The sequence below is a fragment of the Theobroma umbraticum genome, unplaced genomic scaffold (genome assembly GCF_002168275.2).
Source record: "Theobroma umbraticum cultivar Fairchild unplaced genomic scaffold, ASM216827v3 scaffold_4.1, whole genome shotgun sequence".
Taxonomy (NCBI): Eukaryota; Viridiplantae; Streptophyta; class Magnoliopsida; order Malvales; family Malvaceae; genus Theobroma; species Theobroma umbraticum.
In genome coordinates this window covers 1,389,620-1,410,507 of record NW_018397258.1, presented here as the reverse complement: position 1 = coordinate 1,410,507, position 20,888 = coordinate 1,389,620, and the positions used below count along the sequence as shown (strand labels likewise).

At 35.8% G+C, this 20,888-nt stretch overlaps 3 protein-coding genes and 1 non-coding gene across 4 annotated transcripts; 2 read left to right on the top strand and 2 right to left on the bottom strand.

The window, feature by feature from the left end:
• Positions 1 to 956: 956 nt before the first annotated feature.
• Positions 957 to 1,881, bottom strand: LOC110414393 (uncharacterized). Its single transcript, XM_021425553.1, has 2 exons — positions 1,706 to 1,881; positions 957 to 1,571 (listed from the first exon to the last, which is right to left on the bottom strand). The coding sequence occupies exons 1-2, from the start codon at positions 1,826 to 1,828 to the stop codon at positions 1,278 to 1,280; spliced, it is 417 nt and encodes a 138-aa protein (XP_021281228.1). The 5' UTR covers positions 1,829 to 1,881; the 3' UTR covers positions 957 to 1,277.
• A 1,568-nt stretch (positions 1,882 to 3,449) lies between these two features.
• On the top strand, positions 3,450 to 3,523 carry TRNAV-AAC (transfer RNA valine (anticodon AAC)). The gene has a single exon. It is a non-coding gene; the product is annotated as a tRNA-Val (tRNA).
• A 1,081-nt stretch (positions 3,524 to 4,604) lies between these two features.
• On the bottom strand, positions 4,605 to 7,204 carry ATG8G (Ubiquitin-like superfamily protein). Its single transcript, XM_021425419.2, has 6 exons — positions 7,056 to 7,204; positions 6,638 to 6,687; positions 6,476 to 6,531; positions 5,454 to 5,506; positions 5,062 to 5,180; positions 4,605 to 4,953 (listed from the first exon to the last, which is right to left on the bottom strand). Exons 2-6 carry the CDS (start codon positions 6,672 to 6,674, stop codon positions 4,865 to 4,867), a joined length of 354 nt encoding a protein of 117 aa, XP_021281094.1. The 5' UTR covers positions 6,675 to 6,687; positions 7,056 to 7,204; the 3' UTR covers positions 4,605 to 4,864.
• A 7,451-nt stretch (positions 7,205 to 14,655) lies between these two features.
• LOC110414181 (scarecrow-like protein 6) lies at positions 14,656 to 16,934 on the top strand. Its single transcript, XM_021425257.2, has one exon. The coding sequence runs from the start codon at positions 14,727 to 14,729 to the stop codon at positions 16,536 to 16,538; it is 1,812 nt and encodes a 603-aa protein (XP_021280932.2). The 5' UTR covers positions 14,656 to 14,726; the 3' UTR covers positions 16,539 to 16,934.
• The last annotated feature ends 3,954 nt before the right edge of the window (positions 16,935 to 20,888 follow it).

The window sequence follows — 20,888 nt, the reverse complement described above, 5'->3', positions numbered from 1 at the left end:
ATTCAGAATTCAGTTAATTCAGAAATGTTGCATTTAACATGGGCATGGCATATATAAAAATGCAGGAGAAAGAGTCCAGTCAATAGTTTCTACTTATAAGATTATACTTAATTAATTCCATATCTAGTTAGGTGAAACACTTCCCTAGCTAAGAACACTCACCCCCCCTCCCCCCCCTTCTCTCTTTCCGTGTTCTGAACAAATTTTTCTGTTGGTAGCATGTGCAACTGAAGATTCAAACTGTGGAAAGTGTAGAAACTGATTGTTAAAGAACAACTGATATACTGATAGCCAGCCGACCTCATTAAAGAAGAATCCAACCACCCGCATCTTAGACCTTACATTTATGCTCACCCGTCAATGTCCTAAGATTATCTCTCATTTACTACCATTTCCTCCCACTTTTAATTCACTTCCCTCCTCACTATCATCACCCTCCGTTGCCACTTTTTTTCTTGGATCAATACGATTCATGAACCTGATATTCAAAAACATCATTTAAGAACTCATTTGATAGTGACATTAACCGGCAGTTTCTCTGCACAACTGGGTACGTTGCGCATTAATCAATGCGAAAGTCCTTTAGCCAAATACAGGAAGAAAGAGAGATCCGGTCATTGGTTTCCTCTGGGTGGTTTTTTGGTGAAACACACAGACAGAAGATAATGCAAGGGACCTTGGGCATGACAACCATTAATATTATCACGCGCGCCTTCTTATTTGGACTAACGGGACATAGAGAATAAAACCAGTACTGGTACATTCATTAATGGAAGAAAAACATGCCCTGAATTGGTCTTTGATTGTCTCATTTACCTAAACAAAAGAATGGGCGCTGTTCACACCATAAGTTAATATAGGCAGAATGCTTGGTTTTTTTTTGCATGCATATGCCGCCTATGCCGACACCCATTTTCTGCCTTTGCAACTCTCGTTGTGAAAGGCATGAGATCTTCCAGGGTTTGCAGGTTAACACGCTTGCTGGTTACCAAAAGAAAAGATGAATGAGGCAGATATATTTCTCACTGAGAAACATATATATGATCCAGGATCAATGTACATCAAAATAGGAGGGAAAAAAAGGCCTCGTAACTCATTTTTTGATCCATCAGCCTATGTTATATAGTCATAGTATATAACTTGTTATGCCTATGCTGGGGAAAGATGAACATTTTTGAGCCCTAAGGTTTTGAGGCTCTATATTTTACAATGATGCTGGTATTTACCTTGGTTTCTGGAACTCTCTGGACATTCAAAAAGATGATCAATTCTTGAGCTCAGTTGTGAGAAGGAGGGTGTGTCTTTGGTGGTGAGTAATCCAGGTTAAAACCAGGATGTTTTTCACCATGTTTCCTATGAGGCACCCGCCATGAAACTGAAACATTAGACTTGTTTGCTCGAACTGCACCTGAAGTTTTTTCTCTCTCATTTTCTTTAAGATTGTCATCAGCAGCAGCTTCTAGCTTTTGAGTGTCATCATCTGCATGAGACTCCTCGATGCTGTCTTCTTTGATGGATCCGAGTTCTTTTGACGAGGTAGATTTCACTTGTACTACAATTGACGTGTTCTTCTGCAGAAGACCCGAAGGATGTTAAATAATAATAGCACTATATAACAAAACTGCAACATTGGAAAAGCAGAAGCAGTAGAAAGCTAGTGATGATGATTTATGATGACAATGATAAAGTATCTGATTGGACCAACCTTGATGGAGAAGTGAAGTTTCTTTTCAAGCCTCTTATTGTCAACTGCACCAAGGCGACGAGCACTACTTGCATGCACAGAAAGGCATAGAAGTAAAAGAAGAAAACAAGATGTGATTGACATGTTAAGTTAAAGTAACTGCAAAGAGTCGGAAAAAAGATTCAAGAAAGCAAAGGAAAAATTCCTTTGCAGTGTTGGGAGATAGTATAGCTTATGGAGGTATATGTAGTAAGAGCATTAAATGTAGGTATCCCAATAGATTGAAGAGAAGCTCTCTTAGAACGTGCAGATGTATGGGTGAGAAGAGGTAAGAAAGGAAGATGAGATATGGGTGGCCTCCCTTTATGTCCTTCTCTTTTCACATTTTAATCAATTGGGTCCCAAGACACAGACCTCCCCCACCAGGGAAAAGAGAAGCTAAAAAACACAGCTTTCTTCGGAAATATATGGAAAAAGAGAAGAATGAGAAAGAGTGAAGAGTGTCCAAAAGAGAGATATTCTTTTGAAATATCTTTAATGAAGGGTAAATGAGAAATACGACAAATGAATTCAAGAAAAAGCTAATGCATGCCTAATCTAAATTTGCGTCTTCCGAGGGACTCCGATTAACCCTTGTCCTTTGTATGTAAGAGTTTGCATTACTTGCATTTGCACGGATTGTGCCTCCTTGTTAATTGCCTTTGCCCACCATTTGGTCTTGAAAAACTTAAAAACTGAATATTCTAATGGTAAAACTCAAAAGTGGGAAAGCCTTTTTAGATCTAAGTCGACAGCAAAGATCTTCGAGAATGATGCAGTTAATGACTGAAATGTCCACCCCCCTCCTCCGCCCCCAAGCTAGCTATCCTACCATAAGAAAACGAAGATTTGACCTTTGAGGCCATGGCAATCAGCAGACCAGTTTTCCTGCCGAAAATGCCTTGTAAGCCTCTACGTTGACATGTTGAAGCTAGGCTTCCCCTTTGATCATGCTCTACGGCAAGGTTTTTCCTTTCCTCTGGAAAACCAACTGAAACAAATGAAACTTGTCTTTCCTATTGCAGTAGTTGTTCATGACATTCAGATATATGTGTAGAAGGTTGGAAAAGGACGTAGTGCAACAAGTAAGGAGTGTAGAATTTATGAAATCACAAATTTATCTTTGTTAAATTTTCAAGACCGATATCTAAACGAAGTGAGATCTTTTTGTGGCAAAAGAGTGAGTTATGACCTAGATGAATGAATGTAAAAACTTAGCAAGTGACAATCCATCGCCCATAATCCATGCCATGGTTGATCAGATTTACTGCAAACAAAATGGAATGACGTAAGCCTGTGGAGGATGTGATTGCACATGGCCCTCCAACATTAGCCAGTAGGGAAAAAAAACAACGGATTGGATTGGGTTTGGGTCGATCGGGTGTTAATTGCTCGAAGCATTTGTAACTTTAGGCAGGTCCAAAAAATGAAACAGAGAAATACATTTGGGGCCTACAAAAAATTTGTGTGGGTCCAGAGAAGAAAGAGGAGACAAGGGTACATGGACCACCACCTCTTTGTTCGAGTTGCGCGAAACACAAAAAGGGTCCCCTTAAACGTCAATACCGGCCATACATGACACGTGGTAAGCACCCATGTGATTCGTTCAATTGCCACGTGGAGTTGGGACCCCTTCCATGGCAGCCGAATCTCATTCCATCTATTTGTTTCGGTCCTTCCCTGATCATTGTATACGTAGAAGGCTCAAAGGACCATTGGCATCGGTGGTGTCGTGGTGTAGTTGGTTATCACGTCAGTCTAACACACTGAAGGTCTCCGGTTCGAGTCCGGGCGACGCCATTCAAATTTTTTTCTGTTTCGTCCGTCACAGCAAGAAGACTTACTGCCATCTCTACGGCCAGCTTCCCAAAGCAATGCAACATGCACAGATCAAATCTTCACATTTCATGTTCAAAATAGAAAACCAAACATTAATATATTTTATTTTTTATTTAATTAGTAATGATTTCCAACAATAATAAAGTTAAAACTTTCTTTTTCTCGTAAATATAAATACTTGGCGTGGCTAGATAAACATTCTCATGCCGGAGCATGCATTTTGCTTTTGATGTTTTGTTTGTATCATGCATTTTGGAGTTGAAGGTTGGCGGTCTCATGGGGGATGTTTCTGTTTGTTGGGTTTGGGAGGGAGCGACGGCGGGACAGGCTCGAGCTCTGAGAGGGATGGGGATGCGGGCCAGGTGGCGTTGACAAATCGGCTCCAATTGATATGTCCCGTAAAAGTCAAGCAGTCTGGGTCAGCTCGGGCTCCGTTGTCTGCACGGCAATTTTAGCTTTAATATTATTCATTCTGATCATATTTTTTTGCGTTCACGATTCTAATCTGGTGTTTCCCATTGTAAAGCTCACCTGGAACCTACATATAGCTGTCTTGTGTCAGACGATTCGTTGTTTACTTTATCTGATGCTAGCACTGAAGTGGGAACCCCTTCATCTCATGTCCGTTTTGACTTGCATCCGACTGAAGTCAATGAATTGATCCCCATATGTTCTTAGTTTGAAACTTGTACACTCTATACGTTGAAATTTCCTGTTCCGATACTTTATTTTCATCATTAATTCATCAATGACTTCCTGAATGAAAAGAAATAGAAAATGGAATAGACCCATTCTCCAAGTTAACTATCAGAAGATGAATCACTAAACTCTGAACCATGCCATCAGGCCCTCTAAGCTGGATTGAATTTTATAAAAAAGACATAGGATCACATGCATGCAGAGATGAGCAAGATTGTCGGTTAAGATTTCACAGACTTTGGATGAACTTAATTGCTTGTACAGAAAAAAATGACTACTAATAAAATGTTTAAGCAGAAGTAGAACATTGGATTATAAAAAAAATGCTCATGATTCGAGATGAAACACTTCCAAATTGTCAACTTCTGTTATTTCAACAGATCATCTTGCAAATCGACAATGGCCAATGCAGGAAATATAACACACTTCAATGAATTTTAAATTCTCATTGGTCTGACATGTTAGTCTGCTGAGAAGCTATATACAGAGAAACTATACACGTAACGACAGAGAGGGTCACAAATTAGGCATTATGCCACAATTATTTAATTATTTAATGGAAAGGGCGAGATAATCATAATAACAAGGCCACTGCATGATCTGCTAGCCAAATGTATTTTCCCCACTGTATGTAACATACAGAAACCCATCTTCATCCTTCTTTTCATCATAGATGGTGGACATTATCGCTCCTGCAATATGATTCAAGCTAATTAGTCAGACAGTTGAAAAAGAAAATGCGACGAATTAGCAATTTAACACTACTCAAAAAGTGAAAAGAAATTTGCAAAGTGGAATACCCGTTGGAGGGAGGACACTGTCCACAAATATGAAGATTGCCTTTTCAGCACTCAGTTTAATTCTCTTTCGGATTACATAGACAAACTGACCCACTGTCAAATCAGCTGGGACTAGGTATCTGTAAATTATTTAATCAAGTCATTACAGAAGTATCCTGTAAATTTAGTTCAATTGAGCTGAATATAATAAGCAACCCCTGTATCATTAGACGCTCTTAAAAGTAGATTGCAAAGTTGTCTATGAAAGGACACAAATGCAGTCAAACACTTGGTGGCTTCTAAGTGCCAATAAATGGTAGTAGTAATGATGGAAACAAGAAGGAATAGGTTTTTTAATAAAATAATAATAATAACACCATAGCATGTAAACTTTGCATGAAACTGCTGCTTACTTTTTCTTGTCGATGTTAGGAATATCACTTCTCTCTGCCTTCTCCACAATCACCTAAAATGCACAAGCAAATATCAAAAGAAGCACAATTGGAGTATCACAGTTCACAAAGTTATAAAGTTCTCTTTTGCATTATGCATGGACAAAAGGCCAAACATGCACAAGCAGATTCAAGCAGTCTCCAATAAACCTAAAACGGCTTTCACATAAAGTCCTTTTCTGTTGATATTTCATTCCAAGATAAACATATTTACCACTCTACACTTTCAAGGACTTGAGTTTCATGCTCTCTTTCTTCCTTCTTTTAATGGTTCTTTTTCATTTTTCCCCAGGGAGGGGTGAGGGATTTGAGGCTAAGATTTAATCTTTACAATGGGAAAGGTAAAGAGCACAACTATTCATTCCTTTTCCTGATCACTAGCTGTTCTAGTTTAGCCATGCCCAAAAGAGCAAAAATTTTCCTTTTTCTTCAGCTTGGAACTGGTGCGGTTTTGCTGAAACCAAAGTTACACGACATCCATTCTATTTATGTAATCATGTCTAGACAGCAATGCTAGTCTTGTCAATACCAATGTTCAACAATTGCTTAAAATCCTCAAGCCACATCTCATGAACATACATTAAACATAATAAAACTGACATCAACGTGATAGACATCATTACCCTGCAAACAAACCGATATAAATCTATAACATAAAAAATGTAATAATCCACTCCTAAGAAGAGCATTGCACAACCAAAGAATTAATCAGAGAGTGTACGTAGATAAGAGCTCTCTGTAACTTAGCCCATTGAATTATTTTATTGTCAAATTCCATGCTTAGTTCATAACAAAATCAATCATATGATAAAATGGAAGCTAAACTGATACCTAGCAAAAATTACACCCAAAGTTAAAATGCATATAACACTACATACACCATGACACAATCAATATTATTCCTTAACATCAGCAAAAATAAAAAAAAATAAAATAAAAACAAGAAAGATGGAAAAAAGATAAGGTTGAGGCTTAATTCTTACTGGGATTCTATCTGGGTATTTTTCCCTAATTCTTGCAGCCTCAGCACGCCTTTTTTCTGAATATTAAGAAGCCATAAATTAACAAAACCAACCAAAATTGCATAAGCAAACAATAGCTACACTAATAAAAGTAATACTAATACACGATCATCGCTAACATACCAAAGTCATGCTCAATCTTGAAGCTGCTTTTCGTCATTGTGCTGATATCTCTGCAAAACAAGCAGTACCCTAAAAGTCAACTAATGCCCAATTTTCACACAATAGCTTAGACAAAAACCATGAAATCAAACAAACAAAACAAAACTTTCAACTTCATATTACTATAAAAAGATAAAAAGAATCCGATCATCGCAAATTCAACAGGAAAAAAAAACACCCAAAACTCATCATACGAACCTTGATATTCGATTTCGATGAAATCAAGGACGATAATTCAAAGGTTTAATTTTCTTTCCTCAGCGGATATCAAGAAATAAAATCAATGAATCGAGACAATGAAGAGTAAACCAAAAAGGCAAAAAAAAACTGAAATATTTACGGATTGAATTAAAAGAAATGGATGAAGAAATCAACTGACCGACCGAACTTGCTGAGCTGTTTGTCCTTGAAGATAAACAGGAAAAAAGACGGTAATTGGAGTGAGATGACGGACAACTCTTTATTTAATACAGGTTTGGGCTTCTCCTACGGTACGCTTCCCCTCCGGTTCGGTTAGGCTGCTAACGAAGAAATGCCACGTCAGTATTTTCCGGAAATTCGACTTTGTTAAATACAAATCTTATCCGTCCATCCGTATGACCAAAAATTCCAATTATTGTTGTTGACTATGTACCATAATTATAACAGAAAAAATAATCCCAAAAGGTAAAGGGTTAATGAAATTAAAGGTGACTTAATCATTTCAACAATAATGGGGCCAAAGTATTGGAATGGGTTACTTAATCAAATGGATTAAATTTTAATTTATATATTTTTTATTAAAATTCTATTCAAAATTAATATTTAATAGCTGAACTCAATTATTAATACTTATAAAAATCTTGAATTAGAATCTAAAAAAATATTAAAAATAAATTATATATATTATTAATAAAAATTAAATTAATAATTTAAAATTTGAAATCATATTTAAAATAATTAATAGTTATTCTTTAATCATATAAAAAAAGAAATACTTTACATGTCATTCAACACTATAATCGTAATATTAAATAAAGAGTTACTATACAATTGAAAATCAATCTCTAGTTCAAAACCCTTATTAGTTATAAGATCAACCACTCAAATACCTTCTTGATAAGTATAATTTATTGAAACTTTCCTCCCACTGTTGATGTAACATTTCTTTAATTGCTTGTATTAAATCTAGATTAATGCAAGAGTGAGTGAAAGGAGAAGTAACAGCTTGCAAAAACCCTTATTAGTCATAAGATCAACTACTCAATTACCTTCTCGGTAAATATGATTTACTGAGACTTTCCTCTCACTGTCAATGTAACATTTCTTTAATTGCTTGTATTAAATCTAGATTAATGCAAGGGTGAGTGAAAGGAGAAGTAACAGCTTGCACTACCATTTTATTATCACCCTATAATTTAATCATGCAAAAGCCTTCATCCCAAGCTAGTTGAAGCCCGTGGAAAACGACCCATAATTAATAATTATAAAATTATTATTTATAATAAAATTCATGTAGTAGATGCTTATGACCATTATTTACACCTTACATCGAATTCGCCATAAATAATAACTTTACTATTTAAGTTTTATTTAAATCCATTTTTTTTAAATTTTATTTTATCGAATCTAATAATATGATTGAAAATTATGCATTAGAATCCCTACCAAAGTTGCTTGCAGCTGCTGGACATTTCCTTCTTGGCAGTAACCGTGGAGTTGCAATTAGAGGTTGCGTCTCCTACCAACCCATGGAAACTGTTCTCGTGAAGATTTTATCGTTTCACCATCAATCAATTATGCATCGACACCAGAAAGGGTGGCAATGAAGACGAAACTGGCAATCTGGCACCAACACCAACCCATAAACCTTTCTACCCTTTCTTCTTAAATGCTCCGAATGTCGGGAAAGCAACCAAAGTAAACCTTTTCCTCCTTTTATAAATCTTATCTTTGGAAAAAATCAATTTTCGCTATAAGCAAAATACAATCTTAAGTAAGAAAGTGTAATGAAAATTTAATAAATGTTGGATCCAATGCTAATTGATATTTCTTTTTGGTTGACGTATAATAAGATTTTATGATATAATCATGTGACAGTTAATGTAACCATATTAATTATTATATGATCATATCAATTGTTACATGATCTTATCATTAAATCATATCATATATCTCACAAATAAAGCATATCAATCAATGTAACACTCTGTGAGTATTTAAACCTTTTAATCATATTTTGTAAGCTCTAACCATGTTAATTATACGCATTGAACCATTGATTAATGGGCTCTGATTTAATGAATAAAAAGGCTCCCTTGCTAGGGAGACAAAGAATCAAGTGGACCAAAGTTTTGGGCTCAAAATTTAGCAGCGCAAGGAACAGAAAGAAGAAAAGCTAGGCCGGCTAGACCTAGTTCCTAGCTCAAACAAATTGAAACATGAGAGGTGCACATGGGCTTGGTACAATGCGACAAAAGCCAAAAATTCCCACATTTAGGCAATCCCATAACCAGCCACGGTCTTTTATCTACTAAACTGCAGAATAGCTAAATGACAAACAAAAGGGAAAAGCAGTGAAATCGAATGGACTTAAGAGGCAGAGGCCCATCTCTGCTTCTTTTAGCTGATTTTCTGAGCTCATGTACGTGGTTTCTTTTGATCATAAGGCGGGAGGCAGGGCAACGTTGGACATAAAAGAGCAGGCAGGGGTCGTCATCGACAGCCGGTTTTTTTATCCCGACAAGGCTATAACAAGTTAAAGATGAATTACATAATATCTTTCTTGCATGTTATATCGGAAAAATAAACTTTGTTAACCTTTCTTTTTTTTTCACTCAATATAATTCAATTGTACATTAAAAACTTATTAGTTTACACCAAAAATGTTGTTTGGCCTCCACATATTCAACTTCCCTTGCGATTGTTAAAATTGTTCATAAATAGAACCATATCGAATTAGTCGAATTTAATTTATATCTTTAACATTGAAACTTAATCTTTGATCATTCACTTAAATTAAATATTTATTAATATAATAATATCTTAAAATAAATTCAAATTCAAAATTCAACTAAATGGAACAGTTTAGTTTTTACAAATTTAACATCTTTTACTAATATTAAAAATATTCATAAATCGAATCAGATTAAATTAATCGAATTGAATCAATGACGAAGTCAAAATTTGAGGAGAAAACGTATATGAAAATTTTAATATTTGAGAAGATAAAATTATAAAATTTTTAAAAAATAAAAATAAAAATTTTAAATTTTAAAATAAAACAAAAAAATTTATAAATATTTGAAATATTGGGAGCCCTACGAAACCCCCCTCCCTGCGCCTCTTAATCTAATTGATACCTTTAAAATTTAAACTTAATTTTGAATTGTTCACTTAAATTAAATATTTAATAATATAATAATATGCCAAGACAAATCCAAACTTGAAAATCAGAAATCGACCCAAATCGAGTGGTATCCGGGCCGGTGGACAGGTCAAGTGGCCACCGATTGGATAAATTTCCGAGTATTTTTTTATTGCATGTAGAGTTTGCAGTTTCGTGCGGGACTTTAGAAAGTAGCAAAATAGCTTTATTTAATGAATATATATATATATATATATATATATATATAGAACAAAAATCCCAATTGCCCCTAACAACTCAAACAGCAAATGCCAAAAAACCTTGTCTATTTTAATTAATTTATTTAATATCAGAAAAACATGGAATAACATGGTGAAAGACTTTGTCACCAACCAGAGTAACGCAAAATAAAAAGTCAAAGACACATTGCAAAAAATAAAATAAAAGAAAACCCCATGGAATTTGTATATATGCATGAATTTGAGCTTGTAAGTGCTTAAAACTTGAGTGATCCGTGATCTAAATTGGCGGCGCTTGTGTCACGGAGTCGGCCCATGGTTACCTAAACTATTATGTTCCATGTGGACCAAATGAATAATTTTGATTTTTTTTTCAATGTTTTATTTTAATTTTTCTTAATCATGGCCTGCCCTCACATCCAAGACGAAAACAGCATATAAAAAAAATGGGTTTATGTAACATTTTTGGCAAAAAGCCTTTCCCAAACCTTGTAGAGGCTATCACGTCATGGTTCATGATTAGTGGTCTTCAAAGAGAAAAAACAAAGCTAATTTACCCAAGAAGTTTCTATTATCCGAAACGCCTTGTGTTTTAGCTTTGTGACGGTGGCTTAGACTAGCAACCTTTTTTTCCTTTGCGAGTTGCTTGAGATTTGGGGTGTCTTGAGAAGAGAGAAAAGAACTTGTCATCACCAAGCCCTTTTAGCCAACAAAAAGATTAGAAAAGATAGAGAGAGAGGAAGGTGATTAAGAGAGGGATGATAAAATTTTTGAACCGTATTGAAATAGAAAAATGAAGAAGGGGGGCGGGGGGTTGGGGAAGAGAGAAGAAAGAGGGACGCAAAGGGGATTTTTTTATTTTTATTTTTTATTATTGTCAATAGGAAAGGAAGGGTTGAGTTGGGTCACTTTACACTTCATATGAGAGAGAGGAAGAGGGGGGGAGTTGTTGTTACCAATCACATGGGGGAGGCTGATAAACAAAGCCTCCTCCCCGACATGTCCAAATCATGGATTTCCTAAACAATTAATGGCAAACCTAAGCATGTCTCCCCTCCCCACATTAATACCCAAAATTTCAATCTTTTCTAGACAAATAGACAGCCAAAAATACCTGCTCCCCACACTTCCTGTAATGCCCCTTAGGTTTTTCCCATTACTATCATCTCGTATATTTCATCTCCACTTTATATTACACTTCATATATACACACAATTTATATTATATATATATACATATACATACATATATAATTTAATTATAGGTCACGAATGCAAACTTCGTATTAATTTGATAATGAATCACACAAGTAAAGGGGAAGTTTATTACCCTTTTCATATTCATGGATTATATGATCATTGGTTGACAGGGGAAGTACATGTAATGTTAGAGGGGGAAAGTGACATTATTGATTCCAAGCAAGTGACCCTCAAGAACAAATATAGACAAAAAAAAAAAAAAACTCATCCCAGTCCCAAGAGATGCAATGAGTAAACAAAGGGAAAATTGACAGCAACTTTGACTTTTTTTTAAAGGTTAAAAGCAGACCATATTAAACAAGGGGTTAAAAGAAAAAGGGAAATGTTTGTGAAACATGGCAGTTGAAAAAAGATTAAAAAAAAAGAAGGAAAACAATCAGAAGGATTACCCCTTTGTTCTAAATTTATGCCCCACGCTTTATGATTTGATTGAGTGATAGTAACACATTGCCAACACACACCAATTTTATTTCGTCTCAAAATAATATATTTCATAAATTTTATAAGTCTTGCTGTTAAATCATTGACGAACTTTTTATTAATAAAATGGTATGAATATAATTTTAGTTAATTTTCCGAGTCTCAATAGACAGACAACATGATTGAAATAAAGTTAACAGATGAGATATTATGTTTTTACAATGGCAAACAATGAAATCCAAGCTTAGTTATATCAAGGGTTTGAGGCAATAATTATTCTTTGCTTCTTAGTTTAAGATAGAAAAATTTAAAGCTAACTAATTCTAGCCCCTAATTTTTTTTTTTGGGTTCAATGAGATTTACATAATTTTTCTTTTTAATATAAATTATCTCAAGATATTTGTTTCGAGTGCAAGAGTCAAATCATTACTTACGTTAGCAAACATGAAAATTTCAACTTATTCGTGTATGTTTGACTAAATTAGCAAAGAGAGATGCTCCCTAAATTTGCCATACCAATTTTGTTGAACTATTGGAAGAGCAATTCAAGTAGTCAAATATTTATAGTAAACGAGTTATTTTTGTAAATGCAAAAACTAAGTCGAGATGGCTTGATTGTTCATGTAAATAGATTCAAAACATCAAAAAGTATTTATTCTGTCTTTGAATATATTTTTAAATTTTTATAAAAATTATGATAAAAAATTTAATTTTGATATATTGTGCATGAAAATTAGAAAAAAAATACAAAGATTTAATATTTTTTAATATAAAAGAGTAAACAAAAAATGAAAATCAAACTGTTATTTGTTTATTTAATCAAAGTATTATTCTTTTAGTTCCACCATGTGACGGTGGAGAAATGATTTTGGTTAAAAACTCATTAATACATTGGGTTTGTTAGCCTTAATTAATATTTTATCAATGCTTCAAGAAAAGCAAAAAAAAACTTTTTAATTCACACAACTTTATAATTATCCGCCGAAACATTTAATTATCCTATATTAAAGGAACCAATGCCTTCTTAATTACTCCTTAAATCCCATAATTTTTAAATTAGTAATTAATTAAATATTACATTGACAACTATACCCTTCCCTTTCATACAAATGACCTAATTTCTGTGGCTATTTTTATTTTTACCTGAACCCAGAAAATGACTTCTCATGCAAACCAGCATCGACCCATTGGTCCACAAAGAGTCGAACCCACGACTTGGACTGCGAATTCAACTACTTTTCTTCTTAATCACAGCCGCACATTTTTATCTCAACCAAAATATCTCAACCGTTAAAACCTTTTCTCGATGTTTTCAACACCCTCTTAAAAAAAAAAAGGCCATACTCATTATCTCGTGTCGTCAGATTCAGTTTCGAAAACCAGGCCAGCAGGGATCTGTTCCAAGAAAATCCCCAGAAGGCCCTTTTCAGACAGAACCTAAACATTTTTAGGACAAAAAATAAGGGGTATTATGAGGAATGTGAATAAATAACCAAAAAAAACCCTTCTGAGCCAGTTCACCTTTTCTCTGCATCGTTGGTCTCTGTAAAAAGAAAAAAATAATATAAACGATAGACAAAACCCCAAAAGCGACGCGCCTGGAAGAAGCGTGAGGAGAGTGAAAGCCTGCTGATATATAGTTGTCTTCACGCTCGGCGGTGGTGAGAGTAGGGTTGAAATGGACGACAGGAACCCTACCAGGGAGATAACTACGTCTACAGACAAAAGCCACATAAAAGAAAAATACACAAGTAAATTAGAATAATAAAAAAATAAGAAAATAAAAAAAATAGAGAGAGAGAAGAAAGGGGAAAGGGAGAGGGAGAGAGAGAGAGAGAGGAGAGAAGAGAGGGGATGAAGGGCACTTTACCACTTTTATATGTTGCACGCATCCATAGCAGAAAACAGAAGGAGGGCAGAGTACTAGTACTACAAAGGCTCAAGAAGAAGAGAAAAAAAAAGAAGAGAAAAAAAAGAGAAGAAAAACCCAACCCAAAGTAAAGCCTAAGAAACAAGAAGAAAGGAAAAGATGGTACCAAAAATGGGAGTTGAGGTACCAATAACATCCAAGAATTAAAAGCAAAAGAAAGTTCAAGTAGAAGAAGCTGAGGTTGGTGTTTGAGAAGATGGATTTTTCATATGTTCTTGAGCTAAGTCTTGCATGGTAGGAGGGATTCTTTTTTTTATATAGTGAAAGTGTATCCTCCGAAATTTGAGTTGGTCTTACCAGAAAATTTGTCTCTTTTTTAACTTCTTCTTTGTATTATTCAAACGAACCCATCTCTGTTTTTTGTTTGAAGTTTCTTCATTTTTTTTTTCTTGTCTAACCGGTGGGGGGTGGTTTATTGGTTATTGGAAACTGGAGAGTTTTGGGTGCTTGGGTTATTTGAGGGTACTTTTGTTCTTGATTTTCTTAGATGAAGGCCATGCCCCTACCCTTTGAGGAGTTTCAAGGGAAGGGGGCGTTAGATTTCTCTTCTTCTACTTCTTCTTGCTCAGATTCATCACTGTTACTCCAAAACCAACATCATCAACAACAGGAAAAGTGGCAAAGCAACAAGAAGGAAGGTTGCTGCTATGTGGGCAGTGAGCCCACATCTGTCCTTGACACTAGAAGAAGCCCAAGTCCTCCACATCTTCCTCAACACTGTCTTCCTCTCTGCGGAGAAGCGGCGGCGGCGGAGGCAGCGTGCCTCCACGGACACCACCGTGTGGCGGCAACCCGGCTGTCTCCGGCAACAAAAACAGCCAGTCCGTAGATATGGAACGGAAAATGTGGTTTGGGTATGGAGGATTGGGAGAGTGTGTTGCCCGGTTCTCCTAGCCAAGAACAATCCATTTTGAGGCTAATTATGGGTGATATTGAAGACCCTTCCATGGGCCTAAACAAGATTCTTCAGTCGGGTGCTGGGTCTCAAGACATGGAGTTCAATGCAGGTTTTGGTTTGGTGGATCAAGGTTTTGCCTTTGAGTCCATTGCTAGTGGTGGCAATTTGGTAAGCAACAATGACCTTCCTCTTGCTGGAAGTTGCTCTGATTTTACGAGGCTTGGGACGGTTTCAATCCCAACAAATCCGGTATTTACATCTTCACCTTCCAATCTGTTGCCTACTCCACTCCCTCCTGGTGCCTTTCCACCACAACAGCAGCAGCTTCAGCCCCTTGAAGCTTTAGATGAAAAGCCGCAGATTTTTAATCCCCAGGTGATAATAAACCAAAATCAAGCTCAGTTTACGCAAAACCCGGCTATGTTCTTGCCACTCTCATATGCTCAATTGCAAGAACATCATCTTTTATCACCACCACCACCAAAGAGACTCAACTCTGGCTCAAGTGCACCAAATTATCAGGTCCCAAAGGTTCCGTTTTCGGGTTCAGGGCAGGAGCATTATCTTAGGCGCCAACAACAACAGCTCCAGATGCCTCAGCAAAGACCAGCAACAATTGGAATGGCAGCAGCAGCGAAACCGAAAATAGTTAGTGATGAATTGGCGAACCAGCAGCTTCAGCAGGCGATAATTGACCTACTAATCCAGGCCGCAGAGCTGATCGAAACCGGGAATTCGGTACTCGCGCAAGGGATATTGGCGCGGCTCAATCACCAGCTCTCTCCTGTAGGTAAGCCCTTTATCAGGGCTGCTTTCTACTTCAAGGAGGCCTTACAGTTACTCCTTCGTTTGAACACTACCAACAACACATCGGCTTTGTCCACGTATAACATGATTTTCAAGATTGGCGCTTACAAGTCGTTCTCTGAAATTTCTCCAATCGTTCAGTTTGCCAATTTTACTTGCAACCAAGCGCTTCTTGAGGTTTTTGAAGGGTGTAGTAGAATTCACATTATTGATTTCGATATTGGGTATGGTGGGCAATGGGCTTCTTTGATGCAGGAACTTGTCTTGAGAAATGGTGGAGCCCCTTCTTTGAAAATCACTGCCTTTTCTTCTCCATCCACTCATGACGAGCTCGAACTCAGTTTCACACAGGATAATCTTAAACACTTTGCTAGCGAAATCAACATGGCTTTCGAGATTGAGAGAATGAGTCTTGAAGCCTTGAGTTCTGGTTCTTGGCCGTTGCCACTGCACTTACCTGAAAATGAAGCAATTGCAGTTAATCTGCCCATTGGTTGTTTATCTAATTACCCTTCAGCCCTCCCTCTGGTCCTTCGTTTTGTGAAGCAATTGTCACCCAAAATTGTGGTCTCTTTGGACAGGGGTTGCGACAGAACTGATGTCTCATTTCCTCACCATATAGTCCATGCCCTCCAATCTTATTCCGGCCTCCTTGAGTCCCTTGATGCTGTGAATATGAATCTTGATGCCTTGCAAAAGATTGAGAGGTTCTTGCTTCAACCTGGTATCGAGAAGATTGTCTTGGGTCGACATCGATCCCTGGAAAGAACGCCTACTTGGAAAAGTCTCTTTGTACAATCTGGATTCTCTCCATTGACTTTCAGTAATGTCACGGAGTCTCAAGCTGAGTGTTTGGTACAACGGACTCCAATTAGTGGTTTCCATGTGGAGAAGAGGCAGTCTTCACTTGTTCTTTGCTGGCAGAGGAGAGAGCTGATTGCTGCTTCAGCTTGGAGGTGCTGAGGAGTGGAGTTTTTTGACATTGGTTCTTTACCAATTCAACTTTGCTGCGAAGGTGCTTCAATCTTCATAACTTACTGCTTTTAGTTTCTGATCTTTTTTTTCCCCTTTTTTTCTTTTTAATTTTTGTTGCCTGTGGTTCTCTTAAGCTAATTGTCTATGTGCCTTAGGCCCTATTGTTTCCCATCAAGAAACCAAACATTTTAGTAACTGGATGGCTTTGTACAGTCCTTTTTCTTATTTTCAGCCTCATCCTTTGGATTTGGGTACAACTGTGAACTGTTTTGGTTCTTTCCCTGCGATTGTTTGTTGTACACTTGACAACAAGGCAAAACAAGTTTATGGGAAAAGGAGGATGAATTTGACCTCATAAATTAAATTATCTGGCGCTTGCTTGTATGTTGGTCTTTCTCTTTTCAATCTTCCAATTGCTTCCTCAAGTCATCAACTCTCTTATATCATACAAGAAACTGTGGATATGGTACTTTCCAACTGTTTGTGAAATTCTTGAAACTTCCCAATCCTGCAAGTTTCCATCATAAATAGAAACCATGCTCTTCCTGCAACATGAAAAGGCTTTGAATTCATTGGTTTACCTCTCTGTGGATAACCATGGTTACATTTGGTTCAAACATTTTCTGCAATTCTCATGCAGTACCAAGGGAAAACTGATAATTGCTTTCAACAAAACTGCACCTGCATAAAGTTTTTGGTTGGAAAAACCCCACAGCTAAAAAGTTTGTTAGACATCTTTCTGCAAGCTTTTCAATCGGATAATAATCCATTTGGACATTCCTGATAAGCACAATAATTAAAGTGATAAGGTATATTTAAGCTGGATTTTGTGTTAAACGAGGGCGAAAAGATTTATCGGAAACTGCTGACATTGATGCTGAACCCTGGTTCATAGATTCATGGCACTTCAGATGGTCTTAAAAGGGATCCAATCCATCAAGATGTCCATTTTGATGGGTGCAATACATAATTAAACCTCATTATGTATAATGTATGATGATATTTTATGCATGCCAACACTTGTATAATTAATACATTGAGTTTATAATTTTTTTTATTGCCTCCCCCTAATGAGATCACATGGGTCTTGTACCATTGGACCCCCACATGGTTAGTTTCTTTAAACTCTGTTCTCTATTTTTTCCCCTCCTACCATGAAGGTTCTTCATTGATAATCTAACTAAGCTTTTCTTAAACAAAATTATAATAATATTTAAGGATAGAGGCCATGTTGCATATGACTATGAGAGAGAGAGGGACGGAGAAATTATTTATTTATGGAACTCCAATTTGTTCAATTTCTGAAGACTTGGGACGTGAAATTAACCACCCCCGTAAAAAGAAATGGTTTCAATGATGATTGATGCATATGTTTGCCTTAATTCTTATTCCCTTTAATGATAGTAGGCTGTTATTCTCAAAATACTACAGAGAAATTTACTTTTGGACTACCTATAAATCCTTATGATTCGTTGATTGCTTTGCCTTGATTGATTTCTTACCAAATTCTTGAAACTTGTTTGATTTGGGGTCAATGTTGAAGATGGTGATAGGGTAGTGAGTCTGCTTAAGTCTTCACCTTGTTTAAGCAATGATTAAGACGGGAGCTTGAGCTTTGTGTAAAGCAAGTCTATATCATTGCGCTAATGTAACAACTTATACTACTATTTTAGTATTAATTGAATTTGGTTAATTCGGCTTTTTTTTAAATTAATCGATTGAGAATGACAGTTTATTTTGATTATTGTAATTGGTTTTGGGTGTCTAAAATTTATAGAAATGTCTTTTTCTTAGTAACAATATTTTTCATTTTATTTCATTTTGTGACAAATTCCATAAAAATGCAACTCGTTTTGCAAGTGGGGGAATGGAAATTTAGAGGTGGAGTTGGCACGTGCCTAGCATGTGGTCACCATTTGTTTTTTTTTTTAAAGATTTTCTTAAAAATTCAGGGCATAATTTTATTAAAAAAGCTTGAGCACAATAATTAATTAATATTACATTTAAACTAATCTTTTTTTTTATATATAAGGGAAAAGATCAAAATGACTTATTACATCATTTTAGGCCTTGATATGCCTAAGCTATCTGCAAATAACTAACAACGTAAGAAGAGATTTTTTATTTATATACTCTATCATAAAAGCAAATTTTATTTTGCAATTAAATTCACAGTGCAAATACCTTTGAGCCAAAAATATTAATTTTTTTTCAATTACTTATTTATTCTATATACTATTTCTAATTTACTAAAATTTCAATTCTTATATACTTAAATCTGAATTTAAAAATCTTATTATTTTTTTTAAAGAGAAATTGTTTAAGTTATATATATATTATTTTGATCCTTAATACTTTATTTCCTTTCAACCATATTGCCTAATAATCACGTCTTAGATTTCAGTAAATGAGATCAACATTCTTAGCCTCCCATGCAAGGTTCTTCATGGCCCTTAAAGAAAAAAAAAAGTGAAAACTTTATGATAAGGAATACTCATTCTTTTTACTAAAATATTATTAAATTCCATTAAAAATACTATTTAGTACATTAATGATGAGAATTTATAAATTTTATAAATCAATTTATATGATTATTATGTATTTATTTAATAATAAAATAATTATTCTTTAAAACATACTCTGAATAAACACACCTCAATCTTTTAAATTTACTTAGTAAAATTAAAAAGCTCTCTCTATAAAAAGGAAAATATTAAACATTGTTAAACTCGGATTATATATATATATATTCGAACATATGGTTTATTGTTAATTTTGTATTTTTTTTATTTTAAAAAATATATATACCAGAAGCAATTAATTACTACAGAAGCTTTTATAACGTGCAGCAGGCAGATCAAAGAAGCTTGTCCTAACGACCTTTAATGACACGTGGAGCACATGCATTGGTTAGAAAAGGGCCCCAACATCATCTGTTGAAATCTACCAATGAAGAAGTGCTCGGAGGCCCAATCCAACAATCGTGACTGATTGTCTCATGTGCTGCATCGTTTGGGGACAGTGAGGTTGAAAATGACAACCAGAAATCGGATGGAAATACACATCTCTGCGCCTAAAAGCACGGGGCCCGGGAAGGATGAATGGTCGTGATCGTACGATCGAGCCACGTGTACGGAGGACCCATACAAGACTGAGTGTGGATGAAGCCAGTCCAAAGATCTACGGACAGAAATGGAAGGCAGGGAGAAGTGGGCCCCTGCCCGTTTTCTTGCCTGAATCCCTGAGGTCTCGAGGCCAGAAAATGAACATGGAAACATGTCCATTGGCAGATCAGATACAGACCTTCCTAGTGAATTGTCTTTGTCAACAAAGATTAAGCAATCTTTACGGTCTGATCCATGCTGTTTCGGGAGAATCACCATCTGATTGCCCAAAGGTTGCCCCAAAGTGGGTGACATTGAGCCAAGAGGGAAATTCATAGATTTTGAGGATTTTTCTTTTCAAGGCAAGCTTTTCAATGCCTACTTTTCTTATCCTAACTAAACCATGGATAATCTCCCACCATGGCAAAAAGATTTCTTCACATTAATGATTAGACTCAAGACACTACTACATTTTTTACCAAAATAGTGACCATGGGGTACTTCATCCAAAATTTCTCAACAACCAGTCATAACATTTGAGCTCTCTAACTTTTCCATTGATGAAAGAAAGTGAAAGAGATTGGTTGAGTACAATTATTACTTGCATGTTTTGAGGGATAAGTGATAATATTTATGAAAAGAGACGTCAACACGTTAACGGGATATGATGACATGATGAAAATTCTAATGAAAATATCTACAAACACAATAAAATTTGAGGTGAGAAAAAATTTGAGTTTTGAAAAATTCTCATAAATTGTTGCTCTTTTTTCATCCTATTTACCAGAGAGTAGAATTTTGAAACCTTGGGTCAACATTAGATTGACACAAGAGAGCCTGAAAGTGAAATTTCTCAAAGGTAGTACATGCCAAGAACATGATTGAGTCAGTATGCCGGGACGTACTACAATGTTTTATACTTGGCAATTGGATGGTTTTGTACTTCAGACCAAGATCATTCTGGCTCTGACATGGGATTTTCTTTTCTCCCTCCCCTTCCGTCATAATCTGGAATTACTTTTTCCCCTTCTTCCAAACTCTAGGTCATGCCAAGTTTCAAGTTGATGTAGCTTTTTTTTTTTTTAACTCAAACGTGTACATGTTCAATTCAACTATGTGTGTTCTTTCTTGTAAGTTATGACTTTCCCTGGAGATTCCATTTTCTAAACTGGGGAAAACTCTGAAAGGAAATAGAGTTTGAGCTGGAAACGATCGAGTCTTTATGACCAAAGCT